Below are 23659 nucleotides of genomic sequence, written 5' to 3'. Positions count from 1 at the left end.
AGCTGTGAGTTCTACCCATGTACGGCACCAGCTTCCTCAAAGCCATCCGTTTCTGAGAAGAGGATAGAAGTTTGTACTCTAGAGAGCTCAGTTCATAAGCAGCTAGTGACAGCAGAGTGGAGGCAGGCCCGCCGAGAGCCCACGCTGCTTAGCAAAACTTAGAGGGGACAGCAACAGCTGCAGATCGCGCTGTTCCCGAGGAGCGCTGCTCCCGGCGCAGGACGGCGAACTTCCCCTGCCCCGGCTTTTCCCCCTGCGCCGTTCCGGCAGCTGCTGTGCCCAGGCGCTGCTCTCGGGACCCTGCGGCGCGCGGCTTCTGCCAGCGAGGCTTGGGCTTCGGTGGCTGCGGCCCGAGCAGAGCTGGGGGAGCTGGGCATTGTGTTCTGCTGTGCAAGCTTGTGCTGCTGGGACATTGCTTAATTAATCTGCATGGATCAAGTCTGCTGTTTCCGATGCTCAGAACAAGGGGAAGAGAAACGCCTGGAAGTTCACTTCAAACGAAGCTGTGCCCCGCAGAGTCCAAGCGTAAGCTACGTGCTAAATGAAGGTTGCTGACGGCGGATACTAAGGGCAGTTCCCCCCCGTCCCAGGCCCTGCAGCCCTCAGTTACTGTTTGACTTGGCGGCGGGCGGTTCCGCCGCAGCGTGCCCTGCCCCCGCCGCATAGCCCGCATTCCTCGGAACAACGCGCGCTTGTTGCCGGCGGGGCCGGGGGCGGGCGGGGTGCTGTCAGGCCTCGCTGCTTAGCGGAGGAAAACGTCGCATCTTTATAGAGGAACACCGGCATTTTTCATTCTTGTGTTGCTTCGGAAGTGCAGAAGTAATCAAAACACAAGTCCCATTCTTTCTTCTTTTTGAATTTTGACGTGCAAAGAATTTCAGAATGCTTTGTTTAAAGAACCTTAACTTTTCTATTGGTTTGTGTTATCACTCCTTTCCACAGCAACAGTTAAACTAAGGAAACTGATGTGATGAGATTAGTGTAAGAGAGGTAAGCAGTGAGGGAGAGAATCAAAAATCAGGTTTTCCTTTTTGCAAAATCTCATGTAAATGTGAAGCTGGGTCTTCTAACAATGAAATGTCTTCTAATAGTTAGCGGCTTGCTGGAGGAATGGGGAAATCTGCATCTCTCCTACAACTCTACATCAGCACCAGAAGGCTGATATATATGATCCACTGCACTGAAGTTTTTTCCTCGTAACAGCAATTTGCATGTACCTGTAGGATTAGCTGTAGGTTTTTGGAGTGTTATAGTATATCCACAGATAAATTCATTTCTATAATTTCTTTGTATGAATTTATTCAAATTGCAATATAAAACAAGAATATCAGTGCCAGCAATTTCTGCATACCTGACAGCATGGAGTTGCAGGCTGTGTCCTACTCCTTTTCTAGTTTTAGGAATCTGAAATATGTGAAAGACCTACTGAGGAAGTTCCAGCTAAGATGTATTGAAAATCCTGTTGGCTTTGGTTGAATGAATTGCAGGGCTAGAGATCAATAATTTGTAAGAAGTATATTTGTAGGAATGAGTTTAAGCATGAGTGTGTTTTTTTTCTCACTCTATGCAAGGTCTTTGACATCTGTAGCGTTTGGGGCTGAATCTGAGTGTTGTAACACAAGAACCACCACCAGCAAAAGAGCATGGGAAGGAGGCAGTGCTTAATGGATGGTTCTATGTCATTAGACGTCAGATGCAAGTAGTTTACTTGGAAGTTTAGTAGTGTAAATGACTGAAGTTGAACAAGGGTGGTTGTGGAAGTGTAAAAGACAGAAGGTTGCTGTGATAAATATGGCAGTGGTTACAAAGGAGAAACTAACACTAGGGTTGAGACTGCGGGGTTGTCACATTAAAGGCTCTGTGTCATATTCACCTTTAAACTCATGTACAAGAACGAGCTAGCAAATTCAGCAAGGAATGACAAACTCCTTTCATTAGTAGCTGGTTTCAGCTGATAACTAGACATGAGAAGTGAGCTGAGGACTTAATTGGGAAGTTAGTAATAGGGCTAGGGTATGTAAATAAGTCAGTTTCTTAATAATGGGAGAAGCTTGTTATGCAACATCAAATGTTGTGTGCCCCTGGATGAAAAGTGAAATGCATGGGGCTACTGTGTATGTAGTTGACCAAGTTCTACCTGTTTTTATTATAATTTTCCACTTCTGTACCTTTTACTGGCTTGCGCATCCTTTGGTTTGTTTGCTTTTCAGTTAGCACTGGCTGGAATGACAGCTTCAGGGGTACTGTGGGGGAAACTGTCAAGAAGTACTACTCAATTAAATGTGCCTAACAAGCTGTGCAGTGGGTCACTGTTGACTTTTGAGTCATACCAGTGCTACTCTGACATCTGTTATAACCACAGTGACAGTATGTGTGAAATACTTCATATCAAAATGCTGTACCGCAGTAGAGACTGATTGTTCCTAATTCTAGGAAAAAGGAAGATTTTGAAAGTATTTTTTTCAGCATTCACATAGCTTGTAATTTTGCCATGATCTGTACAAGACATAATGCCGGACTGTACTCTATTGTTGGGTGATTATTTCAGCAGCACTTCTGTACTGGGAGGTCAAACAGTTAATTCTTTGTGTTCACCAGTTTTCTAGACAACTGGAAATGGCTGCAGTGATTTGACTTCTGTGATGTTTTCTTTTAATCAACAAAATAGGCTGCGATAGTATTCTCTTCTATGTCAGTCCATAATTGTGTTTAGAATATACTTATAAAAAATGCACGAAGTTGATTCACCTCTTGTTAAACACCGTATAATCTCATAATCCTGTCTTTGTGTGGTCTTCTGAAAGCTAAGTGGGCAGACAGCAATAAAATGGCTTCTTCAGTCAGTGACTTAAGCTAAAAAGGAGAAGCCAAGTAGAACAGATAGTATTTTAGGCTAAAAGTAAAATAAGTTAGAGGTTAAGGGCTTTTTGATAATCCCTTAATATGGCTTACCAAAGGCTACATTTATTCTCTTTTGAATTTGTCTTAAAAAAAAAAAAAAAACCTTCATAGTATCCCTTCTGTACCAGGTTGATATGATGAGATGGGACTTCTGGGGATAGTTAGTCCTTTTTTTGTTTATTTTCTCTTCTGTAATTTGTGTTGAGGAAGTTAAGTATTGCTTTCTTGTATTTTTTTCAGAACTTGAAGCAACGTACAGGGAATGTAGTTTCTTAAGGCACTTTTTTTCCCCCTTATTTTATTTTATGGGCATCTTTGATTGTAAACTGCTAAGCTCAGCAACTATTCTACTAAACTGCAGAAGACAGTAAGTGATGGATATGACTTGGGTGAAAATGTGATTGGCCAGACTTAGGGCAAATGCTCATTATAGGGAGTGTAGTCTTACATCTACAACAGCTTACAGTTCTGACCTAGATGGGTTCTGGAAGTGTTAAAGCATTATACTCACCTGGTTTTATTCTTTAGCTACTTTTAGATTTTGGGAAATGATAGGAAGTGTAGCTAGAATGGCCCTGTAATGTGTTCACTCTCATTTGTCAGAAGCGGGTAAATAAGGAAACACCAGCAATTTTCATTCCAGTTTGTTTAGTCTTTAAATTGTGTTAATAAAACATTAGTGTATTCTAAGGATTAAACTGCATGGATGAACACGTCTAGGTTAGTCGATTGGAATCTGAAGGCTGGTAGGATACAAAAGTTGAAGGAATGTGGCATACAGCATATTGAAATGGATTAATGAAAAGCTGCATTGTGGTAGGTTTCTCGAAGGACTTCCCGCACACACAAATGGGAAGTTTATCCATGAGTTTAATGTGAAATGAGTGTGGAGTAATAGCAGTGAGGCTGATATCAGTTGGCACATCAACAAGATAAAGAGACTGTTTTCAACATAGGCAGAGTGAAAAGATTTTGATTATTCTTATGGATTTTTCACATGTACCCCATTTATTCTGACTTGAAAAGATTTATTTTGTTAAGTTATCTTAGATTTTACAACTTCAATTTCTGAAAATTAGTCTTAATTTGACCTGTTTGTATTGGTGAGGGCTTATTGTCTTATGAAAAAGCTTTGATTTCTCAGAGGTATGGGATTGGAGTGTAATTAAAATGGGGTAGTTTATTAAGTGAAAGAAAAAAAGAAAGTGGAAATCAGTGGAGGATATTCAAAGGTCTGTGTATTATTCTTCAAAAAAAGAAAAAAATAAAACAAAACAACAACAAAAAATCACAGCTTCTGAACTTTGCTTTTATGTAAAGCATAGTTTCAGCTATTTTCCATGCCCTTCCCCATTCCTAATCAAATATCCTTAGATTTTCTCCACTGAACTAATTGATTATATGTTCCTAATATGGTTAAAATACTTTTTGTAGAGGACTCTGGAGCATGTGTTGCTAAAGACTTTGAGTTTGGTGTAGTGTCTCTTAATGATGCCATGACAGCAAGAGTTTCCATGTTTCTGATCAGCAAAAATGATAGTACTGGTCAGTTTGGTATTTTGAGAAGTTTGAATACAAGGGGAAAAAAGAATATAAACCAGATTAGTTTCAAAGCTGTTTTAATTTGTTCTTCCAAATCTTCAAATGTAGACAGCTTCTCAGTATATGGAGAAATTTGTGAAGAAATGAAATTGTGCAGAGCAACGGGAATTGCTGATCAAGCTGCAGAGTTAGAGCTCACTAGGAATAGCCGGAAAGATGTTTACCAAGTGTCAGCTGGCAGTGGTGTCCTCCCAAGGCTTTTACAGTGGTTTCTTAAAAACATCTCATTTTTAGCATCTTCTTAGCCATAGCTAATGCTGCTAGTTTCTGCTGATGTGATTAACATTCACCTTTCTTGGGAAAATACTAAAAACAGGCCTCTCTTTCATCTGGAATTCCAGGGCAAGTTATTTTCTGTGTTGGGTTTTCAGTAGTCTGTGTGTGTTTGTTTTGAAATTGACCTGCAATAAAGACAGTATTCTAAAAAAATCTGTTAGTGGTTATTTTATGATGAGAAGTGGGCTTTTATCTTTGACTCTTGCAAACCAAGTAAATAATTAAAGATTCATAGGAGTAGGTTTTTTGGTATGTTTTTTTGTTTTTGATTTTTAAATGCTTAGCTATGCAGAGCAAAGGAAAATGGCTGAGCAATAGCAAGGATGTAATAGGTAGTAATACTGTTTTAATGTGGCTTCCTATCAAGAACATTACCAACTGTTTTACGCAGACAATGAGCAGTGTGTGGTTCTTGGCTTCAGGCCTACAGGTTCCTGTGAAAGCAGAAATCATTGTAGTATAGGATTTGGCTAAAACAATTCATACACTGTGACTTGTATATGAGACTCAGCACTGTGAAAGTTGGACCTTTCATTATGCAGTACGTTTGTAAAACTACAAATGATTTTTATTTTTAAATGCACCCAGTCTCTAATCTTATATCCAATGCAGTAACAATGGTTTCACATTACAGTTAAAACTTAATAATCTGGTTGTAGTCAAGGATCCTGCTAGAAAGCAGAAATTTAGCAGACTGAAAAGTAGAGAAGAATAAACAGCTCCTTTATAACTGCCTTGACAAAAGGACAGAAAAATACAGCGCAGAAGACTTAATTTTCTTGAACACTACAACTTGTTCTTGTAGGTTTTGTTAACTCTTGAAGGATTTGGAGCAATTGACTAAAAGTCTCGTGTTTCACTCTGTGTAAAATGGCTTTTTATGTCCATCTTATCACTTCTGATGTTGCTTTGCATAACTCAGAGAAGGCATCACTACTGCAGAAGATGTGGCTTCTTAAATAATAAGAACAAATAATACCTAATCTGGCTAAAATAGTGAGGAAGTTGACTAATGCTCAAGTGGGTCTGGATGCATGACTGTATTTATTGTGCTTGCTAGAGCACAGAGTACAAAGTTTGTGCTCCTTTCATGGTTTTGTGCCAGCTGCACCAATACTCTGTGTCAGTTGTGAGAAGACAGACAGGTGACTTGGCATGAAGCAGGAGGTACATGTGGTGTCTAATGATTAACCCATTGCCATTTTGAACAACCTCAGTCCAGTTGATAACTGACCAGCACTCTGTGCCATGTGGCAATAGGTTTTCTGCTACTGGAAAACCCAAAGGTGGGTTTTCTGTTGGCAATTCCTGGCTTGTTTCTTGGTGTTGAAGTGTTAGGTAGGTAGCTACTAATCTAGCATCATAGATGAGACTGAAGTGTGATGACTTTAGTACCATTGGCAGCTTCCAGCCTTGTTAGAGATTTTAATATTACAAAAAAGGGTCTTGGATAAATTATTCTGGAACTTCTTTGAGTTTGCTTTTCAATTATTTGAAATATTTCGTTCTTTCATATCTTCAGAGTGTTTGTACGGCCAAGTGAAGGAATAAATGATAACTAAAGCTACTGTTAATCTTCTCACTCCCAAACTGTGACTTCCAACAATAAAATATCCACAGAATAAATAAGGTTTGTTTGTTTTGTACAATTAATGGGAGTCATATTTAGCCCTTACATATACTGCTTTATAAAAACTCCCCCGAGACTGGACCAAAAAGCACTGACAGAGGTTAGCCATATGCATGATCAAATCGTGGCATGAAACATTCTTTAACTATATGTTTTAATTCAGTCCTTGTGGTGTCTTGACTCTGACAGTGACCTCTGTCAGATCAGACAAATAGGGCAGATTGTCAGTTTTGTTAGTGGGGCTAAAGGAGGGGATGGATTAAGGGCAAGAATAAAATAACAGGCAAACCTTGGACTGTGTCCCCAAGTGAATGGATTTGGTGGCTTCCACACAGAGTTAACTGCGCTGTGATTGTTTTGCTTACTCTGTGGTGCTCACTGGAACGTCACATCATTATTTGATCTGCTTCAGAACGGGGTGCTGTCAGTTTCCTAGCCCACAGTATGGGTGTCGATGAAGCTCTAATTTACGTTTGTCATCTTTGGGTTAGCTTCATTGTGATGCTGATTTTTTATTTTTTATTTTTTTAATTTTTTTTTTCAATCTTGATGAAATAACTACTGATACAATTTAATCTTCCTCAGAAAAATAATGGAAACAATGTTACACTCCTTGATCATTGATGCCGAAAATTAGATTGGTAAATAAGACTTGGCAGTCTTTTAGCCAGGGCTCTGGACTTGCAGGTTAAAATGTTGATTACTCGAACTGATTCCATCTGAATGCTTCTAAGATCAAAAGAGATGAGGAACTGACTGCTCACATCCTGTAGGATGAGAATTTAATAAGTTCTAGATCCAGGTATTTGGATATTGGAGTAGTTGCTTCCTCCTTTGCATAATTATTCTCACCACCCTGGAATGCTATTCCGTCTGGAGTTTTCACCTTCTCTTGAAGGAGAGAAGATGCAGAGTGTAACTGGCTTCCTATAGAATATGGATTGTAGAAATTGTGGGGGATAAGTTTGCTGGCATTATGAAGTGGTAACATTCTAGGGGAAGAGGTTATAAGCAGAATGGTGTGTGCATCTTCTATGTGGGTCTACATAGCTTTGTAGGGTGTATAAAGGCTGTGCAGGGGAAAAAGCATTGTTAGTCCATATTTCAACTTTTCCTGGCAAAAATTTGTTGAAATAAACAGCTTCAGAAATGTTTGGGCTAACAATGAGTCGGGACAGACAAAGGAATACCAGCCAACTGACACAGCAGTGCTTTTCCTGACTGCGTGTGTTGTAATCAGCCCTGGCTTGGCAGAGAGGGTGACTGGTACTGACAAACTTGATGAGCAAACTATTTTGTTTTGGATGAACAGAATCCTTAGCTGTAAGACCAGAACTGCTTGCTAGTGTGTCTGTATGGTTTTGTGTTCTTTGTTTTTAAAGGACTTTCCTTTGAGAAATATCCGAAATGAATGAAAAAAGGTAGATTGTGATTTTTATTTTAGTTTCTTTACACCAAAAGTAGCTGTTTTGGTCACCACATCTTATGACTGCTCCACTGAGCAGTGAGATGCTGATGATAGGCCAATGTGCCATTGAGGTGGAAGACTGCCAGCCTTACTGAGCCAGCTTAGCTGTATTGTTTGTGTGCATCTTTTTTTTCCCTGCAGATGAAGTGTTGAGGCTGTGAACGAAGATCTTGGTGTAAATTTTAAGTATTCTCTTTTGTCTCCTTCTTGAAGTACTTCTCTTACGTAGCTTGCTTTCCTTGTGGTGGTTGCCTTTACATTTTTTGAGTAAGCTTGTTTTCTGCTGAAGTAAATGATGGTTTAAACCCTGATGAATAGTTTGCCTGCAAACCTTTCAGCTCTTTCAAGCCCTTTTTCTTTTTTCCTTTTCCCTCCCTGCTTTCAGGAGCTCTTTTCTTCTGAGGGAAAGAGGGTTGGCTCATTCTTTCTGGAGGTTCCAAGAGTCTCATAACTAAAGCAAGCATCTGGACCTGTGTGTCCTCTGTGCTGAGAAACCACTGGGGAAGTTGCATTCCTGTGGTGCAGAATGTGGTTAGCTTTCCACGGTACTGCGATCTGTATTACTGAGCTTGAGAACCACAGATAGATATTTTAAACTTGATATAGCATCAATTGATGGGAGAATTTCCTGCTTGACTGCGTGTAGATAAATGAACTCATACAGTGTGACAGGAGGGAACAGAAGAAAAACTGAAAGTAAATACTGATTTTTATTTTATTTTTTATTTACTGCAACTACTTAAGTCAGAGTGCACTACTGCAGGAGCCTCTTGGAGTCTCATTTCCTCATGCATTCTTCCTACGGAACTGTTTTGCTCTAGGGTTGGTTTGCTCACTTAGCTATATTGAAACTGTTTTTGTTAATCTGGTATGTTTAGATTCTGTTAGTACCTGAACTTATAAATCTGCCACAAACAGGAAATCCCTCTGTTAGTGTCTGTTTGGTCAGTATCAGCTCCTGAATGTGGGGTCACCGTAGTTCCTGATGGCTTCTGCCCTCCCTACTTGTGTTGTAGTTCTTTTGTCCTTGGGAGGCAGAGAAACAGTGTTTGAGGTACTCTGTAAACAAACAGTGATGGAATACAAAGCAATCTCTGCTGGGTGTAGCCGAAGTTCTGCTTTTGAGAGTAAATAACAAACCTCATACTTGAATGCATTATTTAAGTGATAGTGTTCTCCGGGACAGTATGATAAACATCTAATCCAACTCAGTAGCTGTTTTTCAACGTGCATTTTCCTTTGAAACGGAGTGCTTCTGTTTCAGAGTGTATTCTTTATGATATTTTATCTTTCTGCCTTCCCTTTCTCCCCTTTTTTTGGCTTTTGTTTTTCCCAACTCTACTTGTTTGAGAAGGTAATATCAAATGTTAACACTAAGAAACTGCATCTTGAGATCAGATATATTTTAATTAGCTCGCTGTACGACTTTTTTTAATGTAAGAAGTCTTGAGAATCTGTTCTTATACCATAATGACAAGCCTGTATTTGTACACTGTACTGAATTCTGCAGGACCGCTTGTTTAGTTTATCGTATGCCCATGATGCACTCCTTCCCCAGGGTGGACTGGAAGCAAACAGTAGGCTGGCTTGGCTCTGTCCTAACCTTGTTTCCCCCATCCCATGCTTGTTAGGGAACGAGAAGTCTGCCCACCATGTCACCAAGAGGATCCGGTTATGGGACACATGTCTGGGTATTCCAGATCCCATCAACAGGAACTATTTTCTCTCCATCCACAAGTGGACACATGCTCATCAGAAGACAAGGTCTTCCATCCACCCATCTTGTTTGCAAAAGAGATTCGGTTCTGGTTGGGTGGTGTGCTTGTACAGACATTCTCTGCAGCTGACCCTTATGCCCCTTGAGTGAGGACTGTGTGCCTTCTAGCTAAATAGAGACAGGTAATAGGAGAGAGGACTGTGGTATATAGCTTCAAAGGCCTCCAAATAAGTCTTTCTTTCACAGTCCTGCCAATCTAAATTGATTAATCACTACGGAAGGATTCTAGAATCTGTATCCAAAGATTTGAAAGAAGAGATGAGATGCTACCTACACAGATATGTTTCATAACTTAAGTCACTGCATATGTTTCTTAATTAACTAAGTGGAATTGCCTTTCTTTTTCCAAATATCCACTTCCTTAAAAATAGCACGTTACTGGAATTTTCAGGTATGTTTTTTATGTTGTGGTTTCTGGGCACCAGTAAAGCTCTGCTGTCTTTCTTTTTCCATTACCTTTGGCTGGAGCTACTCAATAATCCAGACAGCAGTTATTGTTGCATTGATGGGACTACAATTGAGCCTTTGATGGATTAAAAACCAAAGGGACCATTATAATTATCTGTAATGGCTATGGAACTTCTCCAAGTATTTGAAGGTGACAGTGGCAGTGCTGGTTCAAACTAAAGCTGTGTATAACTCAGTGTCTGAGCTCCAACCACTGCCAAAAGTGAATAGCTAGAGAAAAGTAAAAATTAAAAAAAAAAAAAAACAAAAAAACAACTAAGTTGGACATATGTAATACTTCTGTCATCCTCTGAATGCTTTCTTCATAGGCAAGCTCTTAAACTGGTGCAGGTTATGTTGTTTCTGTATGGTGCTTAGTAGCTCAGCAAGGAGTTGAGTAAAATGAGATTGCAGAGGTAGGTTCAGAAGGAACCTGATGAATTTGAAGACGGTAGGTCTGTAAGTAGTTCCTGAAGTGCCCAGGAAGTGTGGTGCAATGGCTGTGGGTACAGGGGGATCTGAGGCAGCTGTACTGCAGAAGCAGCTGGATTTGGATAGTCTCCTGAGCAGCATTACCCACTGCTTCATCGGGCAAGGACTAACTGGGCATTAGCATGATCCAGTAACACGTATCTCACTTGTAACCCAAGGGGGCACTCAGAAGAGCTTGTCTAGTCTGTCCTTGTTTCCATGCAACCTTCTACCAGTGTTGTGTTTTGATGAGAAGTTGAACAGTTCTCTTATGTGAAGAATCACCTTTTTTTTTTTTTCTTTTTTTTTTTTTCTGTTCTGAATCTACCTTTTACTCCATTTAATCAACTGAAGTGTTTATTTTTAACTGACAGGTGGTAAGGAGTTGAATTTACCCACTATTTTCACACTTTTCTTGATTTTATTTATTTTTGCAGACATCTTGCAGACCCCTGTAAGTCATCTCTTACCAAACGTCCAAGCATCTACTTCTGTGGCTTACAGTGGGAAGTTTACAGCCTGGTTTTCTGTGTTAAATTTCAAACCTTGAGCCTTTATGTCAATGTGTGTTTGTTGTAATTTACCTCTACCTATTATGTGTATGTACAGAATTCTAGCCATGCTTAGTGCCAGCCTCTTGCCAATTTTTGCTGCTGTGTTTGTACTGTCAGACAAAAGTTACGGAATGTGTACTTGTAAATAAAGGTTAAAGCTACAACTGCATTTAATGAATTACACAGAGCTTTCTCAAACTACGGTTGTGTAAGATGGGTTTTTCTAGACTTCTGTATACCCTGTTAAGGAAAGTGCCAGTGAATGGTAAATAATATTTTTGCCTTAGTCCACTTCCTGAGTCAAGGTTTTTTCTTTGGCAATGTATAAGCTAGCCTGAGTTGAAAAAAAAAAAAAATATATCTTTTTATATTTGACATCTAGGGAGATAAATCCTGGAGCACAATGGTTTTTATGGGGCTTGCTTTTGGGGACTTTTGTACTGGATGCAATGCTGTATTAGCTGTTTGTAGTCTTCCCACCTACATGCATGACAATAGCAATGACACTATGCTGACATGTCATGTTGTACTTCGTTGATTCTTTAGAGAGAAATAGGTACTTCTCATCCAAATGTAATGTCTTAGTCTGCTGAATAAAGTGACTCAAAATTGAAGCTGAAACCTGAAAACGCTAGCTCTACTCACACTATGCTAAATTGTCTGTATTGACCTATTTGTTACAGTGCCTGCAGATAGCACAGAAATGGCATTCCTTTTTCTCTATGGGGAAGTGAGTCAGCTTGTAGTAGATCCTCTTTTTCATTTTCGTAAGCTAGAGTTTGAAAGCTTTTTACCACAACTTGCAACACAGCACTCTGGTGCATGTGAAACTTAAATTATGTGCACCAGCACCTCTTCTGTAGCAGAAAGGAAAAGTCTGTGGCTTAACCTGTGCAATGCTTGCAGCAAGAATTCTTTGTTGTTGTTGTTGTTGTTTTAGGAGTGTTAAGAGGTTTGGAGGCACAAAGCAAGACAGAGGGAAGGGCATGGATGTAGCACTGCATAAATGCTTATGTGAAAATTTTTCTAGTTTAGGCCTAACAACAGAATTATTTAGGTGTTCAGATATTGTTGTGTTTGGTGTTGGTTTTTTTGTTTGTTTGTTTGTTTTTTTAATGTGGATTAATGTGCTTGAAGAAAGATGTTTGGAGATATAGGCATATATACTTATATAAGTATGAAAATGCTTAAGATTTAGTTGACATAAGCGATGGATTTTTTTTTTGCATTTAACTTACCAAAAATCTTTAATTCTATGAATGTGACACCAAATTTTGTATCAAGTGAGGAAAAAATCTCACATGCAATCCAAATCTACTTTTGATGGCGCACTTGCCTGAATCTATGCAATTATCAAAGTGGTGATTAACAAATGACATAAGATGGTTTAATTCAGAAACCTGATAGTATTGGTGTACAGCCCCTAATGTTGCGGGGTTTATTTTCTATTTTTAAGTTGGAGAAAGGACTTATTTCCCTGATGCATGTCATTAAGATGTAAACTGTTGCCAAATGCTTGTCTCTTTTTTTCACATGTTCTTGTTCTAAGCAGGCCCAGCTTCTATGTGCCCTATTTTGTTGTGCTGAATACTATCAAAATGGTTTTTAATGTCATTAATTTGCTGTTTCTAATATAGTTTCTTCTTTACTTCTTCAGAAAACCAAGATGGCCTGCATCAAGTAGTACACGAACGCTTGGGAGAGTTGCTGCGTGTTTTAAAAGCAGTGATAAATAAACATCAGACTCTAAACTCAGTTGATATTCTTAGCGCCGCAGGAACAGTTATTGCAAAAGTAAAAGGTAAGGAAAGTTTTATTTTCAAACTTGGGAAAATTTTAATGAGTCACGTGACTGACTGCGCCTTGGAGTTGATGGGGATTCCATGTATACAGAAGAAATAAGCTTTTTTTAATAGCAGAACAGCAACATACCTTTTCAAAGTGAAATTTAATACTAAAAATACTTATGTTGCTGTAATGAAATCCCGTTTATAGGAAGCTAGCTGCAAAACCAAACTGAATCCTAAAAGCACAAGCTTTTGAACTAGATCTTTACCTGTCTATCTCAGGATAATATCACAGAATTATAAACCTTGGGTTTATTCACATAAAGATTAGTCTTTTTTCTTTTAAGTCTTTGCATAGTTCTGTGAATTTGGAGGGATGGTGTTAGATGTACATCAAGAGAAGAAATATTCAAGTGAGCAATCCAGACCTGAGTAGTATTAATGCTTTTTTTATAGATTCCTTCAAATAGATCATAAGCATGGTTAAGGTATAAATAAAAAAGGGCTTGGAGTATGTGAGTACTTTCTGTTGCTGGCCTTTACTGTTGCAGTTCTTTGTCAGACAAATACAAATGGCAAAGCACACAGTTGTTCCAGCCCAATAGATCATAGCTGTTTCTTTGTGTAGCCTTTGACTGCAGCTCTTGTTATTCTCAAGGAAGGCCAGTGTATTTCTGTGGAACAGGTGGTTTCTTCCATGTGGCACAGGTAATGCTCTGAGAAGGGTTAAATGTACACACCTTTAGCCTGTCTTAAATCATGTGGAATGTCCTTTGTAAGAGAACCTAGTTAAGGTTTTCTCCTTGCTCTAGGTTTCTTCCCATTTCCTAGTTATTTTAGCATGCCTAAATACACTGCCAGTTTAGTGAAGACAATTCTACAGCCACCTTAGACAGGCTGTTTCCAAGCCTAAGTCTTCCACTGCTCTCTAATTTAAATAAATGCAGGGAATGAGTTCAGTGTCAGTTCTTGAGGAGAACTGACACAAGGGGGAATGGTTTTAAGCTCAAGGAGGGGAAGTTTAGATTGGATGCAAGGGGGATGTTCTTCACAGAAAGAGTGGTGAGGTGCTGGAACAGGCTGCCCAGAGAGGTTGTGGATGCTCCATCCCTGGAGGTGTTCAAAGCCAGGTTGGATGGGTCCTGGGCTACCTGGTCTTGTACCAGTTCTGGATTCTATGATATGTGTATATCAACTTTTGCCAAATCATGTTTCTGAAAACTTTAGCAGTGATATTGATCATTTCTGGACGACTTCCTTTCTCAAGATTGTTACTGATATGCAGTGCCCCAAACTGATCACTGCTTATGCTGCTCATAATTACTGTTGCTGAATAAAGCAGTAGGATTACTTTGCTTATCTCATAGGGTAATACTGCTGACAGATCTCATAATTATTTTGGCCTCCTTTTTAATACCAGCACTGTCAATTTTTGTATTTGATTTAAAATCTGTTCTTAGCCCTTGGCTTCTTTCCATAGTTCTACAGAACCATTTATCTAGATCTTAAGTATTATTCTCCAATGCCCTTTGCCTTCTGAAGTGGAGAATTAATATCCTGAATGAGCATGTTCTGGATGTAAGATGTTTTGAATTCTAACCAATTTCTTCAGAGTATTTGTAGCCTTCTGAACCTGGTGCCATGCACGATTCTTCTCTCATCTTTGTGGACTCTGTTGCAGCACTGAATCTCAATATCACTGGACTGTGCTCAGCTGTATTGGTGCTTCTTATGTTTCTTCCTGGTTTGATAAATGACTGCCCTGAGTAGTTATTTTGTGATTCAGTCATTTCTCTGGATAATCTCGTGCTGATAAGGTTTTACACTTCAGATAAAGAAACTTGCTACAAACATTTATTTTGCATTATTGAGTTCACTTACTATTAATATGTTGAGTCTGTCAGGAGCTACAGTCACAGAGGATTGCATGATTTCCTAGGTGGAAAGAAAAACTACTTTTAGAAAACCACTGTGTATTATATAAATATAGAGTTCTGAAGTAACTCTATTCTCAGAATGCCACTCGAAACAAAGGCAGTATGGTTGTGTCATTCAGTTTTCTGACAAATGTGTTTAAGTGGGTCAAGTTGTAAGACACTACTTCAGGTATGTCTGAAGAACCTGTGCTGAGCTGTAGCTCGCTTGGGCTTTCTTAAGTAAGAATATCTTGTATGATGACAAACATCAAAGGGGAAAAAGCATGGTAGGAGATGATTTTGCTACAGTTGGTCTTTGTTGTTGAGCTGGAATTGAGTGCAAGTTTTGACTTGTCTTCCCCTTATATATATTCTTTGAATAATTCTTCATAGGCAGTAGTTTGGCACTGAAAATCTAATTCTGAGATACCTCCTAAGTGATTGCTTGGTGCACAGTGCTAATCTGACACAAATGTGTTCTTTCACTTAAGCTAAATTGGTAGACGGTGTTGTCTGATGAAATAAAACACTGTGGTATGAAATTACTGTTAGTAGAATTCTAAATAATTTCTCATGGAGTTGTTCATCTGTTTTATCAGCAGTGTACATTCAGTTGGCCTAGAATTTAGAGGCTGGCTTAAACAGTCTGATTATTCTTTGGCTAAAGCAGACATAAACTTACTCTGTGGTGAATCTTAATTCTTCTGATTCAGTGCTGTGTGATCTGGCACTGTGGAGTTCCCAAGATACTGCCAAGGAAACAGAGCTGCTGGTGAAACTGAAGTCCATGGTTTCTGTCAGTCCTGCCTCTGTATTTGTAGCCTTTTAAACAGATTGTATTTATGTATGTGTGTGTGTATATATATGTATACATACATATATGAAGACTTTGGTATCACTTATCACTGTTTGCATTTGTATTTATGCACATTTACAGCGGTCCTCGCTTCTGGTGGTAGAAATGGAGAGTTATGTGGCTTCAGCTCTATCACTTATTTGAGTCTTCTCTAAGAACAGCAAAACTTGCTGTATGAAAAAGGCCTGCATTCCCATAGCATCATCTGTAGCAAGTAAATTTAAAGGCATTTTGTCTTCAGTAGCTTTTTTTTGCAGCTGTTTTTTGTGAGTATTGTATTACTCTGTTTTTGTATTCAAACTGAAGTAAGCTACTGCTGGAACTGAGGAAGTAAAATACAGTATGTTGTGGTGAACAGTGATTGTATCAGACCTCATGTTTGCTTGCAGCAGCCTGTCAGTAATGCACAAGTTCACAGATTTTTCAGCTGTGGTTATTTCACTAGAAGTGATGTTCGTTTTGAATAAACAGGAAGTTAGAAGAATGTGAGACTCAGTTGGTTAGAAGTAGTATCCTTTTTCCTGTGTCTTCTCAGGTTCTGTTAACGTGACATTTATGAAATAAGTTCATCTGGATAATCTGCTTCTTGTTACTGGAGCACAGGACTATAAAAAGATGTGGAAGCACTCTGCAGTCAGATTTATGACTAGGAAGTTTAACCTGCAATGGAAAATTTCTGATGTTTATTTAGGGAACGATGAAATAGCAATGGCCTGGAAATTACACAGATTTTTTTTCTTCAGAAATAGGAACATAACTGTTTTAGATTTGAGAAACATGTCTGAGAATCTCTGGAGAATGCTGGGTTTTCATATCTAGTTTGTATCTGGAGCTTCATCTTGGGTCAGCAGATGATTTTAGCAAATGACTGCCTTTGCTCTGAATGAGTAACTTTAGAAACTGGCTTGCGATGCATTCTCTTCAGTCTAACAAGTTGCACTATGATTTAGATGTAGTGTCCTGTGCAGACATACTGCCCCCTTTAAACTATTGCAAGTGGGAATGTTTTGAGTGTTAGTAAAAACTGGAGTGTTTGTGCCTCCTCATTCAAGGCTGTCTCAGTCACGTCTCAGGTCTTCTCTGCTGCGAATGGCATGAATGTGCTAGAGTTGCGGGATTCTGCTTTGATTGTGTTTGCAGTTCTGTTCTTTTGCTAACTAATGCTTATTCTCTTAGATTGAAGGAAAAACTAGCTGTAGTTTGTTACCTTAGTCTTATACAATGAATGAAGTTCACCGAGCTTGCAGGAAAATATGGATACTGACAGGCATGGGACAACCTATCAACCACTCTAGGAAGCTTGTTCCAGTCAGTAGCATTTTCCAGTTCAGTATTGTCAGTGAACTTGCTAGGGGCACATTCAGCTGCTGTATTCAGGCTATTGGTTAAAAACATTGGACAGGACTGGCCTGTTGAACAAGAATCGAGCTGTGGGGAGCATCACTAGCGACCTGCCAGCAGCCAGACATAGCCCTGTTCACTACAACCCTTTGAGCACTGCCCGATCTCCCAGCATAGCTTGTGCCTGTTTATCTCTGGCTTGGGCAGTTTGTCTGGAAGTGTACTGCAAGGGATGATATCAAAGGCCTTACTAAAATCCAGAAAGATCATATCCTCTGCCTTTGCTTCATCCCCTAAATAACCTTGCTGTAGTAGGATATCAAATCACTTAGGCAGGATTTATCTTTCCTCAGTCCATGTTTGCTATGCCTGATAATAGCTTAGTTATTTAAATGCCTTTCAATGGCACCCAGAGTAATCTCTCTAATTTCTCAAGGACAGAGGTTAGGCTAACAAGTCTGTGACTTCCTGGGTCTTCTCTCGTGCTCTTCTTGTAGAGATTGGTATAACGCTGGCTGACTTCCAGTCAGCAGGGTGCTCTCTGGGCTCCCAAGACCTGTTGTAAGTTGTTGAGTTGGGTCCGGCTGTATAATATCTGCTAACTCTCTCAGTACTGTGGGGTGAGTCCTGCCAGGCCCCGTAAACTCCTAGTTAATACAGGTTGGACATGACTTGATTCACTGCGTGTCTGTGCTTGGACTGTATTCCTCATCCATGTTTACTTGTGTGCTTTCTGAAGAGTGTCTTTTTAAATGACATCTCACTCAAACTGGAAGAACAGAGACTCACTGGAACTTCTTAATTGGAACCTGTTCAGACTCCTATTTCTGGAAGTTACTTTCCAGTCTGGCACACAAGCGTACTCATAGTTGTTATTTTCCCACTTGGTATCCTTAAATAGTTGAGGGCCACAAACAACACAAAGTGCATAGTTCTCATGATCACATGCTGAATTCAAGGCTGCAATGTTCTTCTGTGCTAAGTTTGCACCTTTTGATTTAGTTGAATCACTGGAATAGAATAAGATTTCTACTAAGGCTGAAAATTGTGCTTGTTGGAAATTCCTGTTGATGTTTTTCTTGTATCAGTTCTGCATCAAAGCTATATACTTCTAGTAAGGTGAAATAATTTCAATCATAGAATCACAAGGTTGGAAAGGACCTACAAGATCGTCTAGTCCAACCGTCTTTCCTTTATCGTACCTACAGAAAAACCACTAAACCATATCTTCTAGCGCCCTATCCAGACACCTCTTGGACACTGCCAGGGATGGCGACTCCACCACCTCCCTGGGCAGCCATTCCAGTGCCAGACCACTCTGAGAGAAAAATGGTTTATCTATGGCATTAATTCAAGGCAAAATTTATTATGGTATGAGTAGGAAACAGTTCCTAAAACTTACCATGTTTGCAGTGAGGTAGTGAAAAGGTTGCCCATCCTACTTGTAAGTACAGGTTGCTGAATTATATGGCACAGAGCAAGGAGTGTAGGTCTGGGGTACTTGGAGAGCCCACTGTTGCACGGTTGGCATGAGATCCCAGGAATGCTACTTTTCTTTTTCCAGTTGGCATTTTATTGCTCTTTACTGCCCATTTTTACGTACGTGTTTTTAAAGCTGTTTTTAAAGTACAGAATAATAACAAGCATTAAAATACTTTCTGTTTTGGAGGATATCTGTTTTTCTTCTGGTTTGTGCTGTTGGGTTTTTTTTGTTTTGTTTTGTTTTTTTTTTTTTGAATGGTGTTTGTTTTTGAAACAGTTCTGAGGGGTTCTTGAAAGCGTTTGGAAGTTTAAGGAAAGAAAAACAGGTTGCAGAGATGGTCAGATCCTACAAGATAGCCAGCTGCTTATGGGCTTAGTAGTGCTTAGAGGGCAGCTAGCGAAGTATGGATTGAAGTTAAATTCCTGTCTGAAGAAATGGATGTTGGTGGTGGCATCCCATCAGCCTGTCAGATATGAGAAAACTGACCAGCAGAGTGTAAGTTCTGCACTCTGTACTTGAGGTACTGTGCTTGCTTCTGGCACGAAGTGGTGCTGCTTGCGGACCTGCATGAGTCTCTGGGGTGAGGGAGAAAGCGAGGGAGCTCTTGCTGGTGCTGTGTCATCCTCAGACTGACAGGGAGACTTGAGGGCATTGTGGTCATGGGAAGTTCTCTAAGTGTTGTCTTTCAAAGGCCCTGGCTGCACTTTAGTCTTCATGCTCAACAGCGTCTCTGCTGAGTCTCCGAAGCTTTGTGCAGGTGTCCTTGGGCACCGTGCCATCTTCTGGGATTACGGCTTCCTGGAGTCCCGTGGTGACTGCTGGTTCCACAGTCCATTCTGTGATTGATTCAGAAGGTTTTGATGGCGTGACCCAGAAATTAAAACCCAGCAGTACTGAGCAGCATTCTGATGAGGATAACTCAGTCTGAACACTATTTTGCTAGTACTGCAAATACAGATCCACCTTAACGCAAGCCAGGTTTGCGTTTCAGGTACTGTCTTCCAGTTCTTAATGTATTGCTACCCAGTAATTTTTTTAAGCTCATCGTGTGCCGTCTCAGTCTTAAAAGCATTGCTGTGTTTCGTACCCGCTTTGAACTGTGTAGAACTATAGATAGATAGCTGTCATTTCCAGACATGGAAGTATTACTATAGTTCATTGTTGTCAGTAGCTATTGTGTGCAGTCAGGATGTCCTGGGGAAAGAGCGTGCTTGGTTTAAAGTTGATGTTAAGTACATCAGCATTCCAGCGGTTATAAGCGAGAAGAAAGCTGTTTGTATTCAATTGAATTGGAGATTGGGCTAATTTTTTGGAGGGGGAGGGGAGATGTGGTAATTCTGGAAGAAAAAAAAAAAAAATCTTTTTTTTTTAAATTCACTTTTTGATGGATTCTGAAAAGAAAGGATTTCTCTGGTAGACAACATGTACAGCTTAACAAGACGCCTCCTGGAACAGGAAGGCAGAGTGAAACAGGGCGGCATTTCTTTAGGGAGGGTTTATCTGTATTAATGTCTCATTGGCAAAGTGAAAGAGTCGCTCTTGCCTGAAGATTTTGCGGCTAATGGCTATCGGAATGTTGCAGTGGTAAGTGCTCTGAACGTACAGTTGGTTTTTATCAGTTCCTTTTAATTTTGAAGTGATTTGCATGTCATGCTGGCACTCAAATGATTTTTCCAGTCATTAGTTGCTGTTAATCGATAGATCTCATAATAGCAGTTGTTGCTTACTGACTTGGAATGCAAAGTTGAGGTTTATAAGTAGTGTTATCTCTGGAAAGTTGAGGCTTTCAACTAACCTGATTTTTGTTTTATTTTTTTTTTCAACCACTGGTATTTATGAAGCTGTTCAGAAATCGTTCTGTGGAGAATCATTTAGTCTAATTGCAAACAAATTTCCAGAGACGACTTGCAATCACAAAACGTAGCAGAGTGGTGAGGAGGTGGGAGCAGTGGACTGTGGCTACGAAAGCTGCTAACATGTTTGTAATGTGTTTTGTATTGCTGTGGGCTTGTTACAACACGTTTTTCCAGGTCTGCAAGTAATTGTGGAAATAGCCCAAAAGCTGAATACATATTTTCTGTAATAGCTTTGTACTGAAATGGTTGTTATTAAGATGTTCAGGCCTGCTGGCATGCTGTATAAAAAGAAATAGATTCAGTTCTGTTAATTCACTGGTTAAAAACTTTTCCTTTCAGAAAGGAAATCTAATGGGGGAGCAGCTTTCTGTGCATTCTTTGTTACCCATTAGTGTTTATGCACCTGGCAGGAAGCTTGAATGCTCTTTAAGATTAAAGCCTACTAATTAAATTTGTCGAGAGAATGTATATTAGAACGGTAATGTTTAAAAGTGAATTAATTTTTCCTACTTCTATAAGTCATTGCAGTCCATTATTTGCATAGTAGTACCTGAAATGTAGGAAGGATGAATTAATAGTCACGGGTCTTGGAAGAAGGAATGAATAAAGATGAAAATAAAAGTGATGAAAAGCAGTGAATAGCTTTATGTGCCAATGTGGTATCTCTGAAAAATATGATAATTAGTGTAATGTAAGAATACAGATGATGAAGAATATTGTGTTATTTAAATAACATTAAGCTTTTGAAAAGAACTCCTAATGTAGATTTTTGTTCTGGAGTAAAACAGAATTCCATCCAGAAGACTCCGCTTTCGATCAAAGAGGCATGTTTGACTTCTGTACAAAAATTCCTGTGACCAATGAGTTAGAAATTGAGTTGGAAGCTAGATAAAAACATGGGTTTTGTCTTCTGCATTCTCCATTCTTCCCCTTGTTTGGCAGTTGTGCCTGAATGAGTCTGAATGAATCACTCTTCTCATCTCCGTATTATCACAGTTGGTTATGGAAGCCTGTTGCAGGGTTACTGTTAATTGTCTGAATGCTGTACTTGGTCACCAGCTGAAGCCTTTTAGTTTTTACAAAAGTTTTCCCTTTCCTATTTTGAAACAATGATAGCTCTGCCTTCCTTCTTCCTCACTTTTAACAGCTGAGGGGTTTTTGCTGGATGATGAAGCAGCAGTTGAAGTGTTTTGCGAGGGACGTTAACTTTCAGTAGCTTTTTATTTATCAGTGCTCAAGTCAGAAATCCCGTGTTCTGGGCATGCACAGGACTGCATAAGGACTGGGAAGGGGACCTTTGAACTATTGCTCCTGTTCTGAAATTTCTACCCAGTAAAGGAGACAAGCAATTGCTCAAATATTTTGCCTTTGTTTTGTGAGCTGTTCTATGGTGGTGCCGCTGCTGTGATTTTGATGCTTGGTAGTAAATGTTTTTCTCTTCCCCTGATGTTGCCATCATGTTCTCACAAAAAGCTGCTGCTTAAGTGGGGAGATGCAGGATGTGAGAAAGTAATCTGTTTGCATGGTGGAAATGGTTTGTTTCACAAACGCCATCTGGATGATTGTTTCATTCCTTTAGCGTTTAAGATTTTATTTTTGTTTTGTTTTTTTCCCCCCTTAACAATTTAAAAGAAGACATTAAAAATGCAATATTGCCTGTTCTGTTACTTTGTGTATGAGTTTGTCATCAGCCATGGTGAACTTGCTTGACTCCACCTCTTACTCTTTGGTTTTGATTTTATTCCTTAGCGGTGAACTTTAAAGAAGTTAATGAAGAAAACAAAAGAGAACTCTTCAGTGAAGTATTTTCTTCCATTGAAACATTGGCATTCACATTTGGAAACGTGTAAGTTGGAATTCAGGATTTTTAAGAGCTCCATGAAGCTGAATCAAATTAAGACCAGACAACAAACCCTTTTACTTTCTTTTAGGCAAATATTGTCTGATACATTAACTTATATTAGCCATATCTATTATACTTATATTGCTCTGCCATGGTGTTAGTATTTCTTCTTAACAAGGAAAGCAGTGATGCTATAGAAATTGCAAGGAATTCTAAAGTACTTCCAAAAATCTTTTTGAAAAACTTCCAGAGAATTTTAGAGGCTATTAGAGAATATCTGAATTTTTGTTCTCAGTGATCTGAAATTAAAGTATGAAGTAACAGTTCTTTGTCCTTCTGCTAGTATTTCAGACTTCCTTATGGGAGATGTAGACAATGGCTCGTCGCTGGGACTTCCTGTATCTAGGAGAAGTCGGGTAGGCTAACCACATTCTATTGGAGTGTGAAATCATATATTTTAAAGCAGTTTCACTGAAACCCAATGAACTGTATGGCTGGGACATTTTGAGTCAATTTTTGACGCCAAAATAAAAACGACACCTGTGGAATGTTCACGTTTTCTATGCAATGGAATATTGGTGCATCCAAAGTTTATATCAACAAAACAGAAATCTGAATCTAGGGATGGATTTCCTACCTGTTCCTAAAAATGTCATTCCATTTCACTAGAACTCTACAGTTACGCAGCAACTACAGAAGCCTTCCACTTCTTTAGGAATTGGGCTGTTCTTTACCCTGTTGTTAGGCTGAATTTAGTGCAACTAGTGTATACTTTGCATGTTCAGATAAATGGAAAAACCCTTATTTGTTGTGAAGCAAACAGTGACTGTCCGGGGACTTCTCTTATTTATGATCAGTTCCTATTTACAATGAAATAAAGAGACAAAAACAAACAAACAAAAAAACCCCCTATTCTCACCATTGCTACCATTCTCCATTTTAACTCTGTCTGAAAATAAAAACAACACCAAAATGTAAAATGGAAGCACGCTGTTCTTCTAAAGCTTAAGACTACTTTGTAGATATTTCTCTGCCTTTATCTTCTGCCTGCTCTCTGCTTCTGAGCTTCCCAGAGTAATTCACTCATTTAAGATGATGCAGGTCTTCAGAATACATAACTATTTAAATGCCAGGGGGAGGTTTTTAGTTGGTAGACTTATTTGTTCACTTGTACTTACTCAGTGGCCCGCTTTACAGCACAGCCCCACAAATTATTCTACTAGCATAAATAAAGGGGTGGCAAAATGTTGCATCAGGACAAAGGTAGGGATAAAATCTTACACTAAGGTAAATTCCATTTCCTTATTATTGGATTAAATTCTTAAGTTGTACTGATTATCAGTGCTTTGTTAGAAAGTGTTACTAGTCAGCTGCCATGCCTGCAGTTCATACCTGCAAGTAATTTAGGAAAAACTGTAGCTTTATTCCCCTAAGGAAGAAATCCAGGATTC

General features: G+C 39.3%; 1 protein-coding gene across 3 annotated transcripts in view; it reads left to right on the top strand.

The window, feature by feature from the left end:
- The window catches only part of ARHGAP29 (Rho GTPase activating protein 29), a 47239-nt gene that overhangs the window by 9528 nt on the left and 14052 nt on the right, over positions 1 to 23659 (top strand). For 2 of the 3 annotated variants that reach the window (XM_072342635.1, XM_072342634.1), the window contains exons 3-5: positions 12784 to 12927; positions 22115 to 22211; positions 22552 to 22624. In XM_072342635.1, the coding sequence (XP_072198736.1) occupies positions 12784 to 12927; positions 22115 to 22211; positions 22552 to 22624 (314 nt within the window). Of the gene's footprint in view, positions 1 to 12783; positions 12928 to 19727; positions 20094 to 22114; positions 22212 to 22551; positions 22625 to 23659 lie in introns of those variants that run through there. The other variant, XM_072342636.1, reaches the window with a different exon arrangement.

Source organism: Excalfactoria chinensis, chromosome 8 (genome assembly GCF_039878825.1).
Source record: "Excalfactoria chinensis isolate bCotChi1 chromosome 8, bCotChi1.hap2, whole genome shotgun sequence".
Classification (NCBI taxonomy): domain Eukaryota; kingdom Metazoa; phylum Chordata; class Aves; order Galliformes; family Phasianidae; genus Excalfactoria; species Excalfactoria chinensis.
The sequence above is the reverse complement of the archived record's forward strand: the minus strand, read 5'-3'. Positions and strand labels throughout refer to the sequence as shown.